A 23656-nucleotide genomic window follows, 5' to 3' on the forward strand; every position below is an offset into this window, starting at 1 on the left:
ACTTCACAGAGCAGAAGAGACCGCTGAAGGAGAATGAGACCAATCGGTGGACACAGGTTAGTGAACAGCGCATAGGTGGATTTATTAGAAGAGTTTCTGAATGTGACAGCATGGAGAGACAGTCTTCCCGCAGCTCTAATCCCTCTGCTTTAAGAAACACAGTAAGCTTATTTAGAAGCTAGCATTACAGGGAGCTAGCCATGTTTACAAGAGTTTAGCTGAAGGTGTTGGTATTATCAAGTATTTTACTTCTTAAATTAGTACCTTCTTTACATATATAAAAACAGCACATCTCTGTTTAATCCTTTATCTATCCATATTCCAAATCATTTAAACTTTATCATATATATGTTTTTAATACAACTTCAGTCTTCAGTATTTGTAATGAAGCTTTAAGTGGCTAACCAAGAGCGCAATTGCGAACCTTTTGGTCTTTGTGCAAAACTAACAGATCATCACAAAGGTGGAGCATGGTGGTGGTAGGATTATGCTGTGGGGATCCTTTTCCCCATTAGGTATAAGGAAGTTGGTCAGAGTTGGGAGCCATGCAAATCAGAATTTTCTATGTAAAAATATCATTTAAAAACTACTTATTTTCCTTCTTTTTCACAATTAAGTGCTATTTTGTGCTGGTCTGTCACAGAAAATCCTCTGTTTGTGGTTGTTATGCAAAATGTCGCTTAGCAGATACGTAAGGATTTGATGTATTCAGCAAAATTACAAGATGTCTTGATAATATCTAAAGGAGAAAGCAAGTCACCGCTCCACAGATTCAGAAATAGATCGATATCTAAGGGAGGGGCAAAGGGGAAGTACGCCATTCTTGAAAGGACCGCACCTGACACAAGCTACATTATAAATTAAATAGATACTCTTTGTAATATCGGCTATGTAGACAACAAAAGTAGCTGTAGGTAAAAATAAGCAGTGGTGGGTGGTCGTGTGCGCGCGCGTACCACCGCGCTGGGAGAAAAAGAGGGCAGGCGCGTGCTGACGAGTTGACACACAGCTGTTTAGCTGGCACGCCCCACTGCCCTGATGTAAAACCCAGTGAGACGGACTGCTGAGTCTAACCGAACTGGTTGACGAGGCCGAACTGCACCATACTGAGTTTAAACTGAGCACAGAGAGCCATTAAAGAGCGACTGGCAAGGACGAAGAGTGACGAAGTAAAACTTACTGAGGCAGCCGACGGTAAGTTGCTCCGTCATTCCCTGGGAAACGCTGGAGTTAGCAGCTGTGGCTTCAACTGAGCTCTACCTTTACTTCTTTAACTTTTGAGGAACTTTACAAGGCTAAAATAGAGAAATAACATATTTTTCAGCATTTTATTTAGACTTGAATTTGATAAGCTAAGTAAAGGAATTGTTTTTGGCGTACTTGAAACAGCTGCGTTGCTGCACTTTAAGTGAAGACAGGGCCGATCCTAGATTTTATGGGGTCCTGTGCTTGATTTGTGTGAAGGGGCAAAGGTGCCACACTACACTATATAAATTATTTGCTTTTCTCATTGAAGTAAAATTATGAATACATAAATATAAAACATGTCTAAGTTTCTTAAATATATAAATAATTTTGGGACTTGTTCAAACACATTTTATGTAAAAATCATTCAATATATTTCAGTTTTTTAAATTGCTTCACATTTTATGTCTATCTTGAAATAATGTAATCTGTCACTTTTGTTTGTCATGTGGACATCTGAATGAGCAGATCAGTTTATTAACTGAAGACCTGCAACATGAAACACACATGCTGCAAGTAAATGAATCATGTTTTGAAATATTTTCCCACAATGAAATATTTCCCCATATTTTATTAACCTCACACCCTTCCCTCTAAAAAAAATCTATTTTAATAAATTTCTGTGTTCTGTAAATTTTTTTTATGAGCTTTCATTTTTCTCCCCAAATTTTCTAAACTTATTTTCTACCAAATTTTAGTTGTACAATCTACACCCATTTTAGTCATATCTAATCACACTAGTAATATATATAAAAAAACTATGCTCAGTCAACTTTAAACATTTATTTTAGAATAAAAAAAGCTGCTCTGCACATTTCATGTAACAGTACATGAAGGTATTTTTGTAAAATAAAATCCCTCGAGACGGAAACTATATTTTTCATGATGCATTTTGCTATATATTGAAGTTCTTGAAATCCTTTTGCAAATCTTACATTCCGTGTATGAACTGCTTTTTATTTGGTGTACAATCTGTGTTTCAGGAGGTTAACCTGATACTGGACGCAGTCTCCGATTCCCAGTGGACCCTGAGTGCTCTGTCTGTCCCCTGAGATGGATGAAATAAATCCGCTAGAAAGGGAACACGCGCTGTGCGTCGTTCTCCCAGCGGGGATTGAAAAGAACATTACAGTGCATGGAAGGTGAGCTTTATCGCTTTTTTTTTTTAAACAACTACATCTGCTGAAATCTGTAAAACCTTTATGTGCTACAACACATATCACAGCTGCATCTTAAGTAGGGTGAGAACACCTAATGAAAGTTTTTTTTTTCTCTCTCTCTTCAGTAAACCAGTGATGGACTTACTCGTGACACTGTGTGCAAATTACCATCTCAATCCTTCTGATTACTCTGTTGAGTTCCTGTCACCTAACAAGAACAACATCAGCTTCAAGCCAAACTCTCCTATCGGCTTGTTAGAAGCTGAGAAGATTTTGTTGAAGCCTAAAGGGACTGAAGAAAAAACGAAGAAGCTGTACATGCCCGAAGTAGGAATTATTAAAAATAGGGGGTGGGGGGATTTAGAAGCAACATGTGTTATTAAAAAGTATTTTTTATTTTTTTTACATTTCAGGCAACCGTACGTCTACTGATCAACTACAATAAGTCCCATAAGACAGTGTTGCGGGTGAATCCCAGGCTGCCACTTGAGACGGTGCTGCCGGCAGTGTGCGACAAGTGTGAGTTTAACGTGGAGACGACCGTCTTACTGAGAGACCTGCAGTCCAAAGAGCCGCTGGATTTGACCAAGACCTTGAACGACCATGGATTGAGGGAGGTGTTTGCTAAAGACACAGCAGCTCAGGACTCCGCAGACTGCCAAAACAAGACAGCTGGAGGAGGTATGTTGAATAGCAGACACACAGAGACCCTCTTTTGGCTTGTATTTAAGATATAAGGTGTGTATCGTCTTGTATTTCTCCATAGATGGGGGCGGGGAAAAAAAAAACTGGCAAAAGTACTTTTTTTTCCAATACTTGTTGCTTTACAGCTGTAGCCTTTTTTTCTTTAATCGAATGTTATGGAATGGATAAAGAAAACCATCTAATTGCCGTTGGAAAAAATCTAAATAATGACCATAAAGTTGCAGTATGTACATTTTATAAAAAATATTTTTCTAAGTATTTGTTAAAACTGTCAGCATGTCATAAAGGTTTAGCATGAGACAAAAGACCTGTAAAAAAAGTCAAGCTCTTCTGCCTTTTCCCAGTGCTAACTAGAAACGACCAATTAGAGGCATAAGGAGGATCTTTGCGCTGCCAATCATGCCTGTGTTCATGCCGCTTACCTCCCACCTTCCTAAGGCTAGCTAGCATTGCCACTGATGATGGCGGATAAACGTTTTTTTTTTTTTTCTGTAACGGTGAGTGGTCTCTCCACCATTAGCACATTTATCAGCGCATTCACGAGTTTGATTGACAGCGCTAAGACCTTCCTCCTGGCTCTGATTGGTTGTTTTTTGTCTGGACCACTTCATTTCTTCAGACGGCAATAGTAACTCGGGGAGGAGGTGGAGTCGCTCCATCTTTTCTCATATGAAACTGTCACAACATTGTGTTAGTTTTAACAAATATGTTTTGTTTACCAACTTGTTCTATAGGTTGACTTATGGAAGTTAGAATATGTGAGAAGGAAATTGAAAATAGCCAGAAGTTTCTCAATGAAAGCATATTTTTCTGTTGTGTAGAAAAGATTTTTCTGTTTTCTTGTTTTAACAGCTGGCACACCAACAGAGGTCATCTCACCAACTCCATCACAAGGTAGCACACACAAACAGACACATATCATGACTTAACATGCACTACCCCTAATTATGTAGTGCGTAATATGCCAGTTTTTGCTCTACTAATGTTGGTATTTCTTAGACTTGCAAAGGAAGGAAAGGAAACAAAGGAAAAGAGGCTTCTTTAGCTTTTTCAGAAGACGCAAGAAGAAAAACGAAACGGTATTCATTCTGGGTTTTCTGGAACTTGATTGAAAGTGTTTTATTTTTATAAGCTCACGTTTTACTTTTCGGTAGAATGGGTCGGTGAGTGCTCCAACGTCTCCTGGCCTGGGGAAGCAGGTGAGAGTCCGTGGGAATTCAGAGAGCGTTTTGTCAACCAACACCCTGCCGGCCGACACGCCCAAGAAACGCCCAGCGCCGCTGCCGCCTGTTGCCGTGTCCCACAGCGTCCCTAGCAACCTGAGCACCTGCTGTATCCAAGGAGCACAGGTATATCAGGAAATATGCATTCTCTTCCTCTCGTTTTAACAACTCCAAAACATTTTTTATTGTATTTTGAAATCAATTCAGGCAAATAAAAATTCATTGCGCAAAAAATGTCTTCCGTAGTCATCTGGAGAATTTACTTTAAGGAGTACGAAGAGGAGGGCTCCACCGCCTCCCTGTGCAAGCACACAATATCAGCGGAGAGAAGAAACTAATGCGGGAGGTAAGATTTTCCAGTTGTTGTCTTTATTTTGCTCCTTGGTGTTTATCAATAAATACCGCTTTAACAGTATTTAAAAAGAAATTCAACGGGTTCCAAACTCTCTGAATTACCAATTTTCCCTCAAATCCTCGCAGCGTCACTCAATGCCAAAAGACATCACATTAAATGTCGCTGCAAATGGCATCAAATGGAAGATTTAGCAGCTAAATCCATAGCTTTTTATCAGTGCCGAACAGTTTAACCCCCGTTTGGGGCAATTAAAGTAACCCTTGTTCATAGAGCGTATTGGTTCCTGCCTGTTTGGAGATAAATCCCTCTATTGTCCACGCTTTCATTCCCTCTGTATTAATCTGCCTGCTGTTTCCCTGCTGCTTCCCCTCTGGCTGCATTGCTCCCTCTCATTGATTCGCTTTTAGACACAGGAGGTTTTAGTTTACACGAGAAGCATTTGATCATGGCAGTTTTTCTAAGTGCTCCAATTAATGACCTAATTGCTTCCAACTCCAGCTTTGTTTGTGTTTGAACCCACGTGTCGCTTTGCTGAGCTGGTGTTGGTGTAAGACTGGAAAAAACAACTCCCAGCCAAGACTTTACGGTCGGCAAACATCCTCCTTGCACTGTGGAGGAATCCCGTAATCTAGAATTCCCTCTTTATTATTTGCTGCTGCTTGTTGGAGGTTTGTGAGCGTCTTTATGTTCAATGTGAAAACCTTTCAGACTGAAGCTGAGCTCTTTCTCCTTCCTGCTGCAGACTCTGTTCCCTGAAGGGGGTGATTGAGGGATCTGCTCTTCCTCTTCTCCTTCCACCACCCCCCTCTTCCTCTCTCCGTCTACTTCCTGCGTTGGCTTCTTCCTACTTCCCATTCGTCTGGCTTTCATGGATATTGCCTTTACATCATAAAATCTGTTTTCAACCTTTTTGGCCTGAACATATCTGATCTTTTTTACTTCAGTTTCATTATGGGTGGGATTTTACAAATGCATCATGGTGCCTCTTAATCAACAAATTTGACAAACTATGAGAGCAATATTATTTTAAAATGATAAATGTTCTGTTTTATTAAATTCCTTGATATAGTACATATTTACTTCTGTCATTACAACTTATAAGTCATTTTTATGTTTTGTTCTTGATTAAAAGTTTTTTTTTGTAATTTGTTTATAAAATTTTTTGCTTTCAAAATAAAAGTAAACAGAATTTTAGTACTTGAGATAACACAAATGCCTTTGTTTTTAATTTTTCACAAGCTGTCTAATCAGCAAGCATTTCTCCTCCACTGCATTTTTTTTAAGATTTAATTTATAAAATGAATTGCTAAAATAATGACTTAATGTGGCAGCAAGCAAAACTGAAAAAAAGCTTTTCTGTGTAATATTGGCGATGGATGTTTAGGGTTTTTACAATAGATCAACACATATTTGTGCATAATTGTTTTTGTTTTTTTTCTTAAGATTTTCTTTCAATAATGTCTTTTTTTTTCTTGCTACTTTTCCATAAATGCCAAAACGTTTTAAACACACACTGGACTCCTGTTAGGTCATAAAAAAGAATCCAAGGTGTGAAAGCAGTAAAAAGAAAAAAAGGTAATGTTATCTACACCACAAGTATTTGAATCATGAAGAGCTTCATGGAAACAATTTCAACCAAATTGGCTACATATTTTTTTTCTTCCAATTTTCCCTTTTCGAGAAGAGCTCATATTTCAAAAAAATTCTTCAGATAATTGTTTTCTGTTTTTAACCTGTAAATAACTTGAAGAGAGCTTACTGAGAACCTTCTAAGGCAATACAAAGATAATTATTTTTCACTGGTATTCCACTTTAGAAGAGAGGAAAGTGTTCTTTCTTTCTTTTCTTTTTATAAATTGTTGATTTTTCCCATATTCCCTATCGTCCAAAGAGTCCCTGAAGACTCTGGAAGAGCTGAGAGAGACTGATGATTCCTTGTCCTCTTCGAGCCCATCACTGACTCGTCTGCAGGAAGCGCCCGACTCGTATCGCCCTTCGTTTCGAGGGAGAGACATGTCCGACGCCCGCTCAGCTCTCGCTAAAGTCCTCACGTCCTCGGTCTCCAAAGGGACGCTGGTGAGGCGTTTGAGAAACTCCGCCGCCTTCCCAAACTTCAACGTGTCGTCCTGCGTGTCTACGACTTCAAAGTGTCTGGATGAGGGAGACCGTTGTGCAGAGCGTGAGTCTGTTTTCAGATCTAACCTCCCGACTGAGAGCGAGTGGACAGAGCCAGGACAGAGGACTGGATGGACTACCTTCAAAGTCATGCCCCTAAAGAAACCGGCTTTCTCTGATCACAAGATGACGCATGACACTCAGGACTGCTCTGAATTGCCTTTAATTGATTGCAAAGAAACAAACAAGAAACGGAAGGAAGAGGAAGAACCAGAAGTTCCACCAGCTCCAGTGGATGGTTGTGATGGCGAAACGGCCAATGATAACTCAGAAAATCAGAGCAAGTTTGGTCTGAGTCCTAATGCAGACATGGTTCCATGTAGTTCATGCACTGTTGAAGAGGATGTTTCACATGAAGAAATTGAAGAGGATGTTTCACATGAAGAAGATGAGGAAACTGCCTTCCCTCCCCCTCCTCCACCTGTTGTTTTTACAGAGGACGTGGAAACTGTGGAGAAAGAAGATTCCCAAGCTAGTCCTTTCTTCAATGGGCACACGAAGGCATTTAGCGTAGCTCACAACAACGCTTCCTCCGCTGTATCTGACCAGACGACTGTGGCGCCGTCCAGATTTGCCCAGGCAGTAGCCCTGGCCGTGCAGAGGGCCCGCCTGAAGAGTCTGGGCCTCGGCGTGGGCTCAAGCCCTCAAGCCTCCAGCGGTCCAAACGGCACTCTTCCATCGCCTTCCAGGTCCTCATATCAGTATGGTAAGTTCCTACCCTTCAGTGCCTTGCAAAAATATTAATACCCTTTTTCAGTATAAAACAAACTTCATTATTATTTTAAGTGCAAAATGTTTTTATATTTTGTAAAGTTTTGGCTTAATTGCTGCTCTGAATATGTTGCTCTTCTAGCAAATCTCCTTTTGTGATTCTGAACACTCTAGTTAACAATGAATCGATTACAAAATTAGTTGAAGTATTTCAATAATTAATCACAATTACTCCAATTAATTGTTTCAGCCCAACTTTGATCTAAAGCATAGTGTAATATTGGTTGAGTGTTTAGAGTTGTCCTGTTTATTAAGGCAGATTGTTTCATTGGATTTGAAGTAGTGGTGTCAGAACAGAAATGCAAATTTGTGTCACAATTTTTAGACTTTTGTTTTGTAACTGAATTTAAAACCACATATTTTCCTTTCCCCCCCTCACAATTACTCTATGTTCTACTTTGTTTTGGTCTGTCACAGAAAATCCCAATAAAACACATTTGAAGTTTGTGTAATGTGACAAAGCGGAAATGATGACAGGTATCAATGCTTTTGCAAGGCACTGCAGTATTACCTGTTGGTTAACTCTCATCTTCTTAAACATGTTTGTTTTTTTTCTTTAGGTGCCTGAGCTGCGTCTGTGTCCAGCTGAATATGAGGTTCAGCTTTCAGCATGGACTAAAGACACCGGGTTTAGGGTTTGACCTAAGCTAGACTAGCTCATAGTTTTCCATAAGCTATGCTGTTTTTCTTTTTAGTTTTCATTTAATGTTCATGTGTTTAAACAGAAATGCTTTGCTCTGGAGAATGCCAAATGTACAGGTTCGAGTCGCTGATGGATTTATATATATATATATATATATATATTTTATTTTTCTTTTCAGTCAACATGTGCCAAAGTGGATATAATGCTGATTTGAGAGCTTTTAGTTGTTTATTTAAAACAAAGAAGAAGTAACCTGTATTAATAGTCCTTTTTTGAAAAAAATATTTTTTTTTTAGGGTGGTTTGGTTTTCAGCCAGCAGGTGGCAGAAGAGTGTTGCTTGTAAATTTACAATCCAAACAGCATATCTTTTTTTCTTTTTTTTTTTTTTTAGTAAGATTTTCATATAATCCATTCTAGTGGATTTATCCCTGAAAATACGCCACACAATTTTATTGCAATTTTAGCCAAAAATGATTTGTTAATTGTGTTTACCGAGTAGCCATGAAAGCAACATCTGTTTCAGGGACACGCCTAGAATAAAAAAAGTCCAACAAAAAGCTGCATGTATTATTGCATTTTTGATCATTCCCAGCAACAAAATAAGGGGGGGAGGTAAAAAAAAAAAAACCTCCAACATTCTTGTTGGAAGCATCAGTTTTATGCCAAGCATTTCATCGCCCTTGTGAGTAAACTTGGTCCACTTTGCTCACATGCACTCGCTGTTGTCTTCAGCGGACCCATACCTTGGGGCAATGCTGCGGAGCTATACTTGGGTGCCAAAAGAATCCGTGCTACTATATGTATTGATCCAGCCGTGGCCTTGGAGGAACAGCGGGGAGCTGTGTGAGCTGGAGACCCAGCCAAAACCGCCTGTGGCTAAAGCTCCCAGTTTGCCAGGCCTGGACTGAGTGGGCTCGCTTCAAGACTTCCTCTTTCTCTCTCCTTGCTCTATCTGAAGGCACAGAGAGAGAGAGAGGAGGGCGGGTTGCTAGAGGATGATGTGAGGTGACCATTGACCCTGTCGTGTTTCTGAAGTGCTCCCCCCAGAGGGGGCGCCTGGCCCTCAAGGGCACAGTTGTGTTGCACTGCCGTTGTCATGAAGAATGCCATCATGGCCCCTGAGGAGGAATGCCACACCCAGCATTTTATTTAAGATATGTGTGTAAATATACGTAGCGTGGCCTCTGGAGCCTCTTTATACTTGTATCTTGGTCTAAACATGTGAAAAAGTTTCTACTTCCAGCTCAGAATTATGACGTCCAGCGTAGCTGACAACTTTGGCATTATCGTTTTATGCATGAAAAGGTTGAATCCCAACATGAGCACAACTATCCCTGATCATACAGACACAAGAAAGCCTGGTCTATAATGCAGGAGAACATTTAATGCTACCCTGTCATGGAGAATTACAGTAACAGTACTAATTGATGAATGGTACCAAGAGCCTATTTAAGAAATTGGGTTAATATCAGGTGCAAAAACATAAAATCTTACAAAATATTTTTTGTGTAGTTTCCAGTGCAAATATATTAGTTCATTGAAGATATAGAAGCTTGTTTTAAGTCTTTAGTATTAATCCATTGGCAGATTATTTCACTTACAACATGGGGAAAATGTCTTGTGATAAGTGAAAGATATTTGCACTAGAAACTAGACCAAACCTATTGAAGATTTTGTGTTTTTGCAGAGTATGGGTGGACTATCAACATAGACATATAACAAGGTTTTTAAAGAGTTTCAGATGACAGTTCTGATAGATTAGATTCCCTTCGGTCAAATGTCAACTAGAACGTGACTGTATCCCTTTTCCCACCTGTTGCTGCACACTGCTGGTCAGCTAGCAGAAAGGAGGCTCCCATTCTTCCTCCATTAACAAAAACAATGTCTGCTCTTTTTAAATTTTTTGGATGAAAAAAAAAACAAGAGAAGTTAAGAGTGACATTAATTGTTTTGTTTTCTTTCTCTTTCTTCTTTTAGGGCAATAGTCTTAACACTGTTGTTAGCATGCCATAAGTAACATGTCTTTAAATTAACTCACTGCAAACTAAATAGCCATCTAGTAGCAGCTTGTTATACTTGTTTCTTGAAAGTGTAGAAGAGACAAAAGACAGATCTATTCTCCACAATAAGTTCTTGAAAACTGCTACAAAATGTATTGGTTTTCTTTCATCCTTCAAAATCTAAAGGTTGAAAAAAACCAAGGTGGTCAATGTTTTAGCAACAATAGAGAAAGTGCTGCATTTATTTCATTTTAAGTGAAAGCCTTTAAATCAATTTTTATTGTTTTTGTAAGTACAGTCAAGCTGCTGTTCTCAAATCATAAATCTGGAATGACCCTGTTTGGAGGACGTGCATTCAGTAGTTTGACTCTGGTGCAACTAAAAACAAAAAGTGACACCAACTAAACAGTTATTGTTATGAACTGATTGTTCTGGCTTTGTAAAATAGAACCTAAAAATGTAAATGGACTCTATTACCATTGAGGAAAAAATAATGTTAGTTCTGAAACCAAAGAAAAAAACAATCATGTTTTGCACTTCCTTTGGCTTTGAGGGCTTGAAATACTCCAAACAAAACCATTTAAGGTGGTATTCATCAATTGTCATTTAAAGTGATAGATTACTGATTACTCTTAAACTGGTCAACAGGAGTTGTGGTTTTTTATGACAATTAAAATATTGGTCTATATGACAAATTTGCTAATCATTTGGTTTCTATGGGTAACAGGTATTCATATTGCAGATAAAATTAAAAAAGAAAGATTTGGACAAAAAAAAACCTCAGTAAGATGCTTATTTGAAATAAAAAATTGAAGACAATGTCTTTCAGCCTGTCAGAAAAGCTTCATAATATTGCATCAATTATTGACTTCTGTTTGTTTTTTTTTACTCAAACCTGCAGATTAAACTCTACTGTTCAGTCTTTGAATGCTGTTGGATAGAAAAGTTGTATAGGCATTAACTACCAGAACTTTGAAAAGCTTTAACTGAGCAAGAGCTCTGTGAATATCTCTGTGATTCACTCTACCAGAATATTCCTTCAGAAAGAAACTGCCCCTTCAGAATTTTTTGGGTGACCCTAACAATGTCTAGAGCATATTTAATATTACATTTTCATAAAACCTAACAAAAACCACAAAAATCTCTGAAAACATTTTTTCATATCCAAAGTATTTCAATAACACTATCGACAAGGTTAAGCTGTTTTTCAATTTCTGAGTCTTCCAAGGATAAAATAAAGGAAACAAAACAAAAATCAGCAGCACCAAATTCACACCATGAAAAACAAGGTTGAAACAATTAAGATAATTAATCATTACAGTTGAGTTTAGCTGAGTGTTTTTATCATTCATTTGGAGGAAATTCTGATCCAACCCCACAGTGACATTGAATCAGTGACTTTAAAGAGGCCCGAGAACGCAGCCTTGAGGAACCTCACATGTGGGTTTTGTTCTTTTCAGTCCGCCAACTAGGATCTGAACCAGTCACAGACGTTTTTGATGCACAAATGTTAACAGCATCCAAATTAAACTGAGCTTCCAGAACCTTGGAAAACATGAGCAAAGAAAAAAAAAACCTCAGCATCTAATGGGAGTTTTCAATTTTTTAAAGTTTTTGCAAATCAAGCAATTGGTCCAAGTGAATTAATGGAAGATTGCATGGTTGCCATCACTGGGCGACTGATTGGTGCCACACTGCAAAAGGAATCTCATGTTTTTATGGACAGAAAAACTTCATAAAACAGTGAAACTAACTTATTTAAGCTCGCTGTAGAAAACTTCACAAATTTTCTCTAAATTGAAAAGATTTTCTGTTGTAAAAGTTTAGAGGTTATTTTATTTTAGTAAAAAAGAAGAAAAAAAAGAAAAATCTGATTTGACTCACACACTGCACTGTGAGTACACTCCAAAAACTCAAACTTAAATCAATACCATAATAGCCGGCCCACACAAGTGGAGGTAATGCACATTTAGCATTTATTTATTCCTTCATCTTTTCATTCATCTCTATTTAGTTCTCCATCTGATGTATCTGGATTGTGGTTTGAGAATGCCCACGAGCTGCTAGGAGTCGGAATCTGATTATAAAACAGCAACCAGGCCCGAGGCGAGCTTCGCTGGATCCACCATGTCTGATGTGTGTCCGGGGCGCACATGTGCAATTCGCAGACTGCTAATATATGTGTGTTTACACGACACCTTCCATGCCTGGGTAGAAATAATCAATAGATGAATCACCCAAAGCAGTGCAGCTCTCCCCAGGCAGTGTGGTGCAGCTTAATGCTATTCTTTTCATTCACCTTGGGAACGGCATCCATCAGGCCTCCCCCCAAATTGAGGCACTGTTGCCTAAAACATCACCAGCGCTTGAGGGGCTGCTTGGAAAGTGATGCAGGGAGAGCGCAGTTGACCTCTCACCTCCTCCATGTTTTCGCTTGCTTCCCTCTTCTTTGGCGGAGCGGCAAATCACAGAGTTCCAGCCTCATTGGCATTGTCAGGCGCTTACAGTAGTGTTTCTCCGTATTGTGCTGGTGGTTAACTGGTTCAAATGTTATGGAAATGATATTTACCTCTTCTCTGATCCCGTAAACTCCAAACAGGCAGGCTTCATTTCTTGTTTTTTTTTTTTTTTTTCTTTTACCCCCCGATGAGGGGGAAAGCGCTTAAAGGAGGCACTATGTGTACAATAAGAAAAAAGCAAAAAAATAAATAAAACAGGCAGGGAAAAATAGAAACGGAGTAGCATGGCGTTAAGCAAAAATCAAATAGTTTGTGAAACTGGATCTGCAGCGCCTTGCAATAGGTATTTATACCTATTTCAAGGTATGAATAACTATTATAAATTGGAATAGTTTTTTCCAGTTGATGTTGTTACAACTTAAAATTATTATTTAATGCTACATGGCTCCTTTTTTTGTTTTTATAGATTAAAAATCTAAAATGTAGAATGGAGTTGTAACCCTGAATAAAATCCAGTACAATCAACTGCCTTCAGAAATCCTTTAATTTACATAATGACACCTTATTTTAGTGCCGTAAAACAGAGAAACAGAAATTGACAATATTAATGATAAAGATAGGCTTTAAAATTCAATAATACAAGCTGGGATTGGTGGCAATATGTGGGTCACCATTAATTGGAAAAACTTTAAAAAGTGAAGGAGAAATTGCAAATTGGTACTTAAACATATTTACACTCTTAAACATATGAGTATTTTTTTTCTTTGTATGGAGAGTTGAGAATTATTTATATTTTATATTATTTTCTTTTAAGAATATCCATAATGACCCACAATGCTTAAAAGGAACTGCAAATTTTTATGGTATAAGTATGTAGAAATATATATATAAATTTGTCCTTTCATTTTGTATTGAAACAGGTGCCATCTTGTTTATTTGAAACAGAACCAAAAATAATTAAAATAGAGAAACAAATGTATTGATATTTATCCAAATAACTGTATTCTAGCCTGCAGAATCAGATATAGTTTTAAGCCAACTATGCTTATTTTGTCTTGAGCTCACAATTGGAATAACTGGAATAAGGTAGTGGCAGCATTATGCTGTGGGGATCCCAAAAGTCCAAACCTAAAACCAAATGAAAATGCATTGTAAGGCCTGAAAGCCCCATCGACTGATTGAAGTTGAGACATTTTTCCAAAGAGGAATTAACAAAACTCCTTATCTGATTTGAAGTGCATGCCACACATTTCAGATCTAAATGTTTCCTGAATATGAACTATTTGGTCTATATAGAGTCCAAATAAGGGATATGAATGTTTAAGTCTAAGCACTGGAAATCAGATTCCAGTTCTACCTGCCGGTCGTGTCAGTTTGGACCGTGAGTTTGATGGCTGCACATCCGTGGGTCAGTCCCGTGTTGTTCTGGTTAAAAAGACTTATTGCTCAGTCATTTTTCCTCATACGTCCCTTATCACTGATATCACTGACTCCTCAGAGAGGAGGAGAGGGGGGTAAACACAGCTTTCCTCTCTGATAAATGGCTCTCTGTCTCCTCTTCTACGCAGTGACAAACTGACACAATCATGGCAGTTAATTTGTCACCGGCAGCTCCTCCTTTGATCAAAACAGATGCCCCTGCCCTCTTATTCTGTACAATAAAACAAATGAGCACTCGAATGCAAAACAGTATCCCCCCCTCCTCCCCCAAGCCTCTTTCCACTCTGATGTGCCACCAGCGCGCTGTATCTTTGATTCTAATCACTCTGTGGCCGACTCCTGAAATCATTAATCTCACTGAGAACTCGCCGGGAAGCTAGACAGGTCAGGTGCAATGCCGGTTTGCAGCCAAAAGGTGGCACACTGATCCCTGGTTGGGATTTGGTTTACGGGGACGAATGTGGGGACACACTGGATTTAACGGGACGGTTCAAGTACAGGCCCGGGATGGCTAAATGAATAAAATGTGAAAAAAGTTGTTACATATTTGTTTTAGATTTTAAAGAATTTCTCCCGTTATCTTCAAATTGCTTGTTTTCTGCCTTATTAAATATTATCTAAAAGCCTGGTGATGGGATCTGCCCCAGTCCTTTAAAAAAAAAACAAAAAAAAAACACACACACAAGAAATCTTTATTTTGTTTGTCTGTCATCATTAATAATTCATCTCCTTTCTTGGATACTAAAACAACAACAAACAGAACAACAGCTCGGATAATGTATTCAGTCAAAAGCTCCATGTCTTGGGGAGGAGGCGAAGGGGGGGGACAGCAAAAATGTGCAGCGGAGTGAGACAAGAGAGAGCACCCCGACAGGGAGAGTCTCAATGTCACTCCGCAGCATGGCGGGAAGGAAGAAAAACAATCGCCGGAGGGGGAAAAAATAATAATAATAATAATAATGAAAAAAAAAAGAAACTAAGAGAGTGGAAGACACAGTTTGTAAGTCATAAAAGCCCAATTAGAGGCATTAGGCTCCTCAAATGGAGGATTACAGTGAATAATTTGTGGCTGCAATTTTTTCCAGACTGATTGTGCCATTAATGTGGGTGACAAAAACGCATTTATTTTTGAGGAGGGCTTGCAAGGAAAGCTTTCAAAGCAGAAGAGAGGGAACAAAAAAAAAAACCCAAAACAATAATTCAAGGTTACATGTATGTGGTGCCAAATCTGCACCCCAGCTGTCCACTGACTCAGCCTCCTTACTTTAAATCTCGTCAGCCTCCCCCTTCACACACACACGCACACCCCCACACATCCAGTCACCCCTTCATTTGGAGTAGCTCGACCTTGAATGTCTCTGGTGTGAACCGGTGCCCCGGCTTTCACATTACGGCAGAATGGATCCTGACTCATTCAATTTAAACCCATCAAGAAAGCACAATACAAGGCAAATTAGCTGCCATTATTTGGACACGTTCTTAGCCCCCAACGCGAGGTTGCGTGACAATTAGTTACATTTGTCTCCGATGTCTTCTTGGCTGTCCGGTTCTTCTCTAACATCCATAAGCTGCTAAGATTATGACCAGATTTTGGATTATGCAGCGTAGAAAAGGCTTAGAGCCTAATTATCACACTTAAACCCATCTGCCTTGCTTTTTTATTTTATGTCTAAAAAAGTCATTCATAACACAATCATTCACAATCTGTGAATTTGTCATTAATTGGATCTTACAGGTGATTGACTGGTCAAACGCTGACCATGTAAAATTTAAAAAACCTGTGTTGTGCTTATAGATGTGGTATTTAACAAAAGAAAGAAGAATGAAAACTGAAAAAAAAAGAAACTTTGTAAATTGTTCTGTAGAAAGGAATAAAAAAAAATGCAACTTTTGGTGAGCACATTGTCAACACTGCCAAAACAAAATCTTTCCAAGTTTGGTCTAGTTTCTAGTGCAAGTATCTCACTATACCTGAAGTAAGACAAAACTCACTCAAAAGTAACTTTTCAGCAAGATGGGAACTTGTTTAGAGTCAATAAATCCTTAATACTGATAAAACAAATACTTGTTTCACTGCCAGATTATTTCACGTTTAACTTGGGGAAAATGTTATAAGAAAATAATCTGCAAATGGAACTAACATCTTTTTGACAATATTAAGGAAATGTTTACCTAAAACAACTCCTATATTTGCCGAAAAGTTACTTGTAAGATAGTTTCGTCGTCTTCCCAAGTGTACAAAGATAGAAACTAGACCAAAATTACTTGGTAAAATTTTGTATTTTGCAGTGAAGAAGTAGCCTTCATGCAAAAGGCCGGCTGTCCAAGCTAGTAAACCATGAAGGCAGACCGCAAGGTGCTAAAAGAAAAGTCTCCAAAACCCACAATATATCATCACAGTGTCTATAACAGGATCTTGCAACTGTTCTTCTGGAAGTGTCAGGGTTTAGTGACAAGTTCACCATCATAATATCCACCATGAATGAATGTGAGACCATCTGTGAAAAAAGTAAAAAGGTTGAAGCAGATCTGGAACTTGAATCATCACAATAACCCAAAGCATCTCCATAAACCTGCCAAGAACTCATTGAGAATTAAGAAATGGAAAGTTATCTCAACTAAATTTAGTAGTTTACACTGTAGGAGGTTCAGTGCTAGAGAATGTTTTGTTGTTGTTTTTTAAGTATAATTAAGGTGTTTTCTTTCGCAGTTGCTGAAAAAAGTAAATTAGAAATCGGTATATGAACCTTTTCTGAGTAGCATCTGTACTTTTTTGCCTGACAGTATATCGCAACGACGAGTCAGTCGGTGTTTGAAATCATCCAACTTCCATTTATCAACAGGTCAAATACTGCAAGACAAGAAATTTCTAACAAAAACCACAAAATGCAGAATTACTAAAAAAAAAATTTCACCAAGCAGAAAGTTCTCTGGAGTATGTTTTGTTTTAGTTTTGTAAAAATCTGGCAAAGGTTAGGGACAGATGTTTTGATAAATAAATGGGATGTCCTTGGATTCCCGTTATTTGCTGGATTCCGTTACTTCTTGATACACATTTATTCTTTGTATGGTTTGTGTTTGCCATGTGAAGTTATATATTTATTTTTTTGGTAAAAGCCTGATTGGTGCATCCATAAATAATCGGAATATAGTTTAGTGGAGAAAGAGCATAAAACCCTGCAACTGCGAGAAGAGCTCTCAGAATGAATCAATCAGAGATTGCAAAAAATGGACAGAAAAATACTTTTTCTTTTCTTTCCCTTTTACAGGAGTAAAGACATAGAACTTTATTTTTACCGTATGGTGACTGTGTTAATCATATTAGCTAATAGTCCAGGAAAACATTTTAGCTCAACCAAAATAGTTTACTGCAAGTGTATTTCCAAAACGGTAAGCTAAGAATCCCTTTTTAATAAATACCACTAATTTATCACCGTGTCAAATTGTTCTGGATGATTTTGCGATAAACGATAATATTGTCGCTTTGAGACCATTTTCATCAAGTTCTATGATGGTAATGACGTAATAAATAAACTTTAACTTGGAAATTGGATACTGGAACTGGAAGACATTTTAAATACCCAAAACAATATTTTCAGCCACAAAATCAAGGGGCAGAATAGATAAGATAGATAGATAGATAGATAGATAGATAGATAGATAGATAGATAGATAGATAGATAGATTTTATTGCAGACTCAGAGTCCAGATTACATACAAAAAGCATCCATAGCTTAATTATACATCGTGAAACAACTATAATAGCCTTTTATTTTAGAGTGGCAGTCACCAGCAACAGGTGTGGGAGGGGAAATTGAGTTGAGGTGTGTTGTGTTTCTCTCCTTCATTGGGGTAAATAAAATTTATATACAAACCAGAAATCATGACTCTAGTTTGAGACTCACAAACCTTTGCCTCGATTTTGACTTATTCCCTAAAAACTTCAGACTTGACTTGGACTCCTGATCTGACACTCGAGTCTTATCATTGTTTTTTTAAAATTATTATTATCATTTCCGGTCCACCTTTACAACAAACACTAGGTACACCTGTTCTTTTAGCTTTTTTTTCTTTAACACGCAGCTGCTTTTTGGTTGTTGTTGTTGTTCTGTAGAGAAATGCTGATATAGCGCCGTGAACGCTCTTCTTCGAGTTTCGCCGAAGAAGAGCCGTCAGGGGCCGCGCCATTAACAGGTGCAGCTCCGGCTCTTTTATGGAGCCTAAAGGGAGCTTTAACCTCCGCGCCGTAACACTTAGGGTAAACAAACATGAACTGCACGCAACAGCGGCGGGAGTCTGCAATTCTGACTCAAATGTACTTCCAGCACAAAATTGTTCCCCCATTATCTGCGGAAGCTTTTAGAATTCTGGCACAAAAAACGCGCAATATGTAAAAAAAAAAAAAAAGGCTTCTAACAAAACAGATGCTATATGTTGGGGGGGGGGGAGGAGGAAAGCTGCAGTTGTTGGAACAACAAGCAGACAGTGTCTCCGCGCATCTGTCATAAGCAGTTTGGTGGGAGTTAAATCTGTATTCATGAGTCCGAGTCCGTCCTGTTCCACACGCCTTGTTTCATCCAGGAGGAGTTAGCTCGGCCTAAACGCTTTTCTTTCCAAAACAATTTCCAGCTTTAAGATGAAACCTCCGTTGTTTTCCCTCCTCTTAAAACTCCGCCGCGGCTCGTAATTGCCACTGGCATCTCTCTCTCCCTGCATTTTTTCCCCCCCTTTTTGTTTTCTGTTTCTTTTTTTTCTTTTTTTTTTCGTCGCCGAAAAATAAAATCACATTATAGGGAGAGAAATAGTTAGCAAAGGAGCCATTAAGAGATTAGATGTTTTCAGGCGCTTGAAGGAAAATCTCTCTCTTGTGTGCCCTTCATTTGTCAGTGTCAGTAAAAAGAGATGTTTTCCCAGCCAATTGAGTGATACATGCTGGAGCCATTGATTTCAGAGACTACAAAAATAGCACCTGGCTGCGTGTGTGTGTGTGTATGTGTGTGTGTGTGTGTGTGTGTGTGTGTGTGTGTGTGTGTGTGTGAGAGAGAGAGAGTCTCTACTTTTTGTCCTCACCGTCTATTTTCAAGGTAATAACGAAAGTTCTACATTGAAGAACACGCTTTGAACTCGTTCTTAATTGTATGTTTTTCGGATATTGTAAAGATGGAGGTGTGTTGAGAGGGGGAAGCGGCGTAGCGGGCTCTTTTTTGTCTCCGACGTAATATGAATTCATGGTATGATACCTGGAGTTTATTAATTCAGGGCCACAGAGACAGCTGAATAATGAAATTTAATGAAAATTCTAGACGGACTAAAAGTCAGAGTGCTTCAGTCATTAATTTTAAAAGCTCACATACCGTCAGGCTTCGCTCAGTAATAATAAATTCCTCCAGTGGATTTCATCCTATATCCTAACACTTACCAGTGTGTGCGCGCGCGCGTTTTTTTTTTTTTTATCCCCTGTATTCAAGGTTTTATTAAGATAAAATAATTTCAAGAAAATTACACATTTGAAAATGATTCACCTTAAAGTAAAGGTTAGACGAAGAAAAGTATTTGTGACGACGGAAGAATCTGCCGCTAACGCTTTACGTGCTTCTTGAACGTCAAGCAGGCTCATCTTCCACCGCAAGTGTCTCTTTATGTTCTATCTGGGCGAAGTTTTATCCTTCAATAAAACATATTAAGCGTAACTCCTAAAACAACTTCTATGAAAGAAGCCTTCACTTTAATAATGCCAAAATTTAATGCCAAAATGCCTATTGAATATTAGCTAATGCTAGGATAACGAGAGGTTTTCAACATATTCCTTAGGAGACGGCTTACATTTCCTGAATGTTTGGTACAAGCCATTTATATTCTATGAACTGGATTAAATGGTCAGATTGGTTAAACCAGCTTTTCTACAAGGTCTTTTGCTTTTGAAGCAAATTTAATAAGCACATTTTTCATCAAAAACACAATAACCTTTGGGACTCAGAAAAAAAAACTCCTTCCTAAACAAAAAATCGGATTTTCGCAGTTTTTATTCTATGTCTCTGAATGTGACACCTGAAAATGATGCCCAAACATTAGCCACACACCAGAAGGTCTTCAATTCACTTACCATCGTCCTGCCTTTTACAATATTTCCTGTAAAAGAAAGGTTTTCTCTGTGGGTGAAAACATTTTAGTTTAAGGAAAGTGAAAACAAATGATCCCCTTAGATTTTTCTGGCTTTGCAATCCTAACCAAACTGATCATTTCATGACACTAATATGTGCATTTTGTATTCTATTGATCTTATTCATCATATTTTGTAACTTATTCAACCAATTTCTTTGTGTTCATAACTGTACAAAAGGTGTTGCCATATTCATTCCTTTGTATTTAGTGTCTTAGGTTATATTTTTGTTGTTTCAAAAAACTCTTCACTTTTCTGCCTGCATGTGGCATTTCAAAATTATTTCCTTATACAAAAGTCCTACGAACTTCCATATTTATTCAGCCAAATATGTCATGTAACTCCCATTGAAGAGATATATTAAACTCAATAAAGCAAAGCAAGTAGGATCCTGAAAATATGAACAAATCAACTCATTTTGCCATCCAGTATTGTAAAAGTAGCTAACAGCCTTCAGCGTTTTAAAATTATTTGAATCTGTTTCAAAATAAAGGTGCATTCTCTGCATTGCACGCCTCTTCAGTTAATGGGTTATCAGCTTCTTTTCACACATGTTCAATTGCATTCTGATTGAAATTAAATACCATTATGGCTGAAGCTTCCTGCTCAGTGCCTCACAAATATCATTTCCCTTCTCTTGTATACTTTTTTTTTTTTTACCCTTTGCTAGCAGGAGATTGCAGCCTGTTAGATATTATCTAAAAGCACCACCTTCAATTTGTCTGTTTTTGCTATCCCTCTTTGTCTCATTGTTTCACGTAAGATATTGAGCCCATCGTTGACCAAAGAGGATGCTGGCAGGAGTGTAAATCCAGTCAGATCCCTGTGGTTTGATCATCCCATCTCACGTCCCGCGTATTCGCCGCTATACCTCAGCCCCAGCATGGGCTGCATTCAGCCAGGCATGGTGCTTTTGGACTGGCCACAGAAGCCCAAGGTTCTTTGACCCCAGAGGAGATTGGCTGCTCGGTAGCCCCGAAACGTATTGCTGTATGCCTATGGAGACCGCAATATGACTCCATACAGTGGGACAATGTGTTAGTTGTGGAGGCGTAACCAAATAAAAGACTCAATACGGGATAAAAGATGATCCTCTTTGCTTTTTTGTCTTTTTCTTTTACTTCTTTTTGATCAGGGCTTGTTGTGGTAGTGGATTAAATACTCACACCGTTAGTGTTGTTTCTAGAGAAACTGATTATAAAATTAAATAAAATAAATTTTTGCTGCAAAAAAAAACCTAAGGAAATATGTTGGACCAAAGGTCTTCTTCTGTAGGATGTGCTGTTGTCTAGAAGGAAGGCTTTTACTTTGATTTTTGATATTCAAATTAAGCTGTACTATTTATCCAGATGTGAGTTCCTCTTCACCAAGTTTTGACCATATTTTTTAGCCAAAACTATTTTTCTTCTCATTTAAAATGTTTTTACTTTCTATCTTAAAGTTGGCTTTACGTCGCACACATATCTCCACCAAGTTTGAGCTCTGGCTCGTATCAAAGATCAGAAAGTATCAGTGGCACTGGCAACAAAACTATCCGATATCATAATGTTGCCACTGCTATCCTTAACTGTTGGTGCATTGTTGGGTGACACGAATCCCAAACACTCTCTTCTCTAATAATGTCTTGTCCTTGTGACCAAATAGTCATATGAGACAAAGACCAAATATCTTTGCCTCATATGACCATAAACGTTTTCTTGAGAAGAAATTTAGATGTGTTCACATCAGGAGTTCCAAATTTCAGCCAAAGGTCTGCAACGTTGGTCTTTTTTTTTTTATTTGTTTGTTTTCGTTGGGTTCCTCTTACTCCAATGTGATGTACAAACTAGATTCCTATGGAGAATTACACTGGCGTTCCAGTAGCTTCCAGTTCATGTCTGGCTGTTGGTTCCTGTTGTGCTCCTGAACTTTTCAACCAATTTTATTTAATCTAAGTGGTGAAACATCTCATAAATTTGTGTCAGAACCTACATCGGACTCAGAAATTGTTTAGAAATTACTCCAAAAATGTTCCCATCTCAAATTAGTTAGACTTCCTGATGGTTCTAACTTTTAATCTATTCGTTTAGTGCAAATACTTAGTTGTGTGTATGTCAGAGTTGTATTTTTGCCTTCACATTTGAATTTCATCTCCATAGATAGCGAGTTCCTCTGGTCACCCAGGCTTCTCTGTCACCACCACCAACACTCACATATTCACAGTAAGTACGCCTTTTATTTTTAATATGCATGCTTGAAAACAGTCTATTAGGAAAGTGATGTTGCTTTAAAGCTTAGCCCGAATGAAAACCGAGCATTCTGGGATTTGCTGATCACCCAGAATAACAAAACCAATCTTACCTGAAAGAGTTGCAGCAGAAGAATTTTCTAGTTTTTTTTTTTTTTTTTTAAACAAAAGCGGAGAGAAAAGTTGCATTCATTGTCAATGTGATGTTGAAATTTAAGTCTGATGTCCTGAAAGAAATTTTATTCAGCCAGATCTTTTGAACATGACTGTTTTGTTCCCCCCTCCCAAAGATTTTCTTTGTGACAGCTGTGAAAGTTTGTCACCTCAATTTTGCCATGTTTTTGAACACGTTCAGAGCAGCTAGAAAAACTACAACGCCAAGTTAAAAGATGTAGCAGAAAAAGATAACAAGGAGATGTGTAGAGTTGAATGGAAATTATTGATGTTTAAATCTGAGGAAGACAAAAGTCGGGAACTAGAGTGAGAGAGAGCATCTTCCAGAGGTGATTATGCTTCTTTATTCCACTACATATATTTAAACAATATCTGCATTGTAAAATTTCTGATGATATTTACATTTCGACAAAGAAGAGGAAGATGGTTTGTTTTCGTGTTTTTTCTGACAATGTCACAGCATCGCACAGTTCATAAAAAGTTGCATGTCATTCCACCGACTTGAATCCATAGCTCTTCTATAAAATTGCAGACTACAATATCCCCGAAACGCTGCTTACGTGGCCGCTCATGTAACTGTTTACATTCACTTCCTCCTTTGATGACTTTTAAAGCTTATTCACATGTGATTTTAATTGAATTTCTTATTTAATGGAAACACAGCAATTGCGAAATTGTGTTTTTTCGACATTAGCAGAATATCAACAAAAATCTGTGCATATTTGTAATGGAAAGGCAGCCAGTGAGACAGGGTGTTTACTTTGAGCCTTTCTCTTGTGTATTTATTGTAAAAAGCGATGTTAGAATGCTATATTAGAAAGTCAGTCTTACAGTAAGTTGAAGTAAATCTAATCCAAATGATGTTTGAAGTGAACTCCTCTGTTTGTTTTTTTTACAGAAAATTAGCCCGTCAACTTT

The 23656-nt window shown here is 38.1% G+C and overlaps 1 protein-coding gene across 2 annotated transcripts; it reads left to right on the forward strand.

Annotated features, from left to right (window-relative positions):
• The first annotated feature begins 965 nt into the window (after positions 1–965).
• LOC114140251 (cordon-bleu protein-like 1) lies at positions 966–8835 on the forward strand. 2 transcript variants are annotated; one of them, XM_028010001.1, is made up of 11 exons: positions 966–1194; positions 2229–2387; positions 2531–2732; positions 2819–3086; positions 3963–4004; positions 4110–4189; positions 4265–4459; positions 4580–4679; positions 6580–7569; positions 8052–8111; positions 8195–8835. In XM_028010001.1, the coding sequence occupies exons 2-10, from the start codon at positions 2299–2301 to the stop codon at positions 8084–8086; spliced, it is 2001 nt and encodes a 666-aa protein (XP_027865802.1). In that variant the 5' UTR covers positions 966–1194; positions 2229–2298; the 3' UTR covers positions 8087–8111; positions 8195–8835. The 2 variants fall into 2 exon arrangements, with proteins under 2 accessions (XP_027865802.1, XP_027865803.1); XM_028010002.1 differs by lacking the exon at positions 8052–8111 and having other exon boundaries at positions 967–1194.
• Positions 8836–23656: the final 14821 nt, after the last annotated feature.

Source organism: Xiphophorus couchianus, chromosome 24 (assembly GCF_001444195.1).
Source record: "Xiphophorus couchianus chromosome 24, X_couchianus-1.0, whole genome shotgun sequence".
NCBI classification, from domain to species: Eukaryota; Metazoa; Chordata; class Actinopteri; order Cyprinodontiformes; family Poeciliidae; genus Xiphophorus; species Xiphophorus couchianus.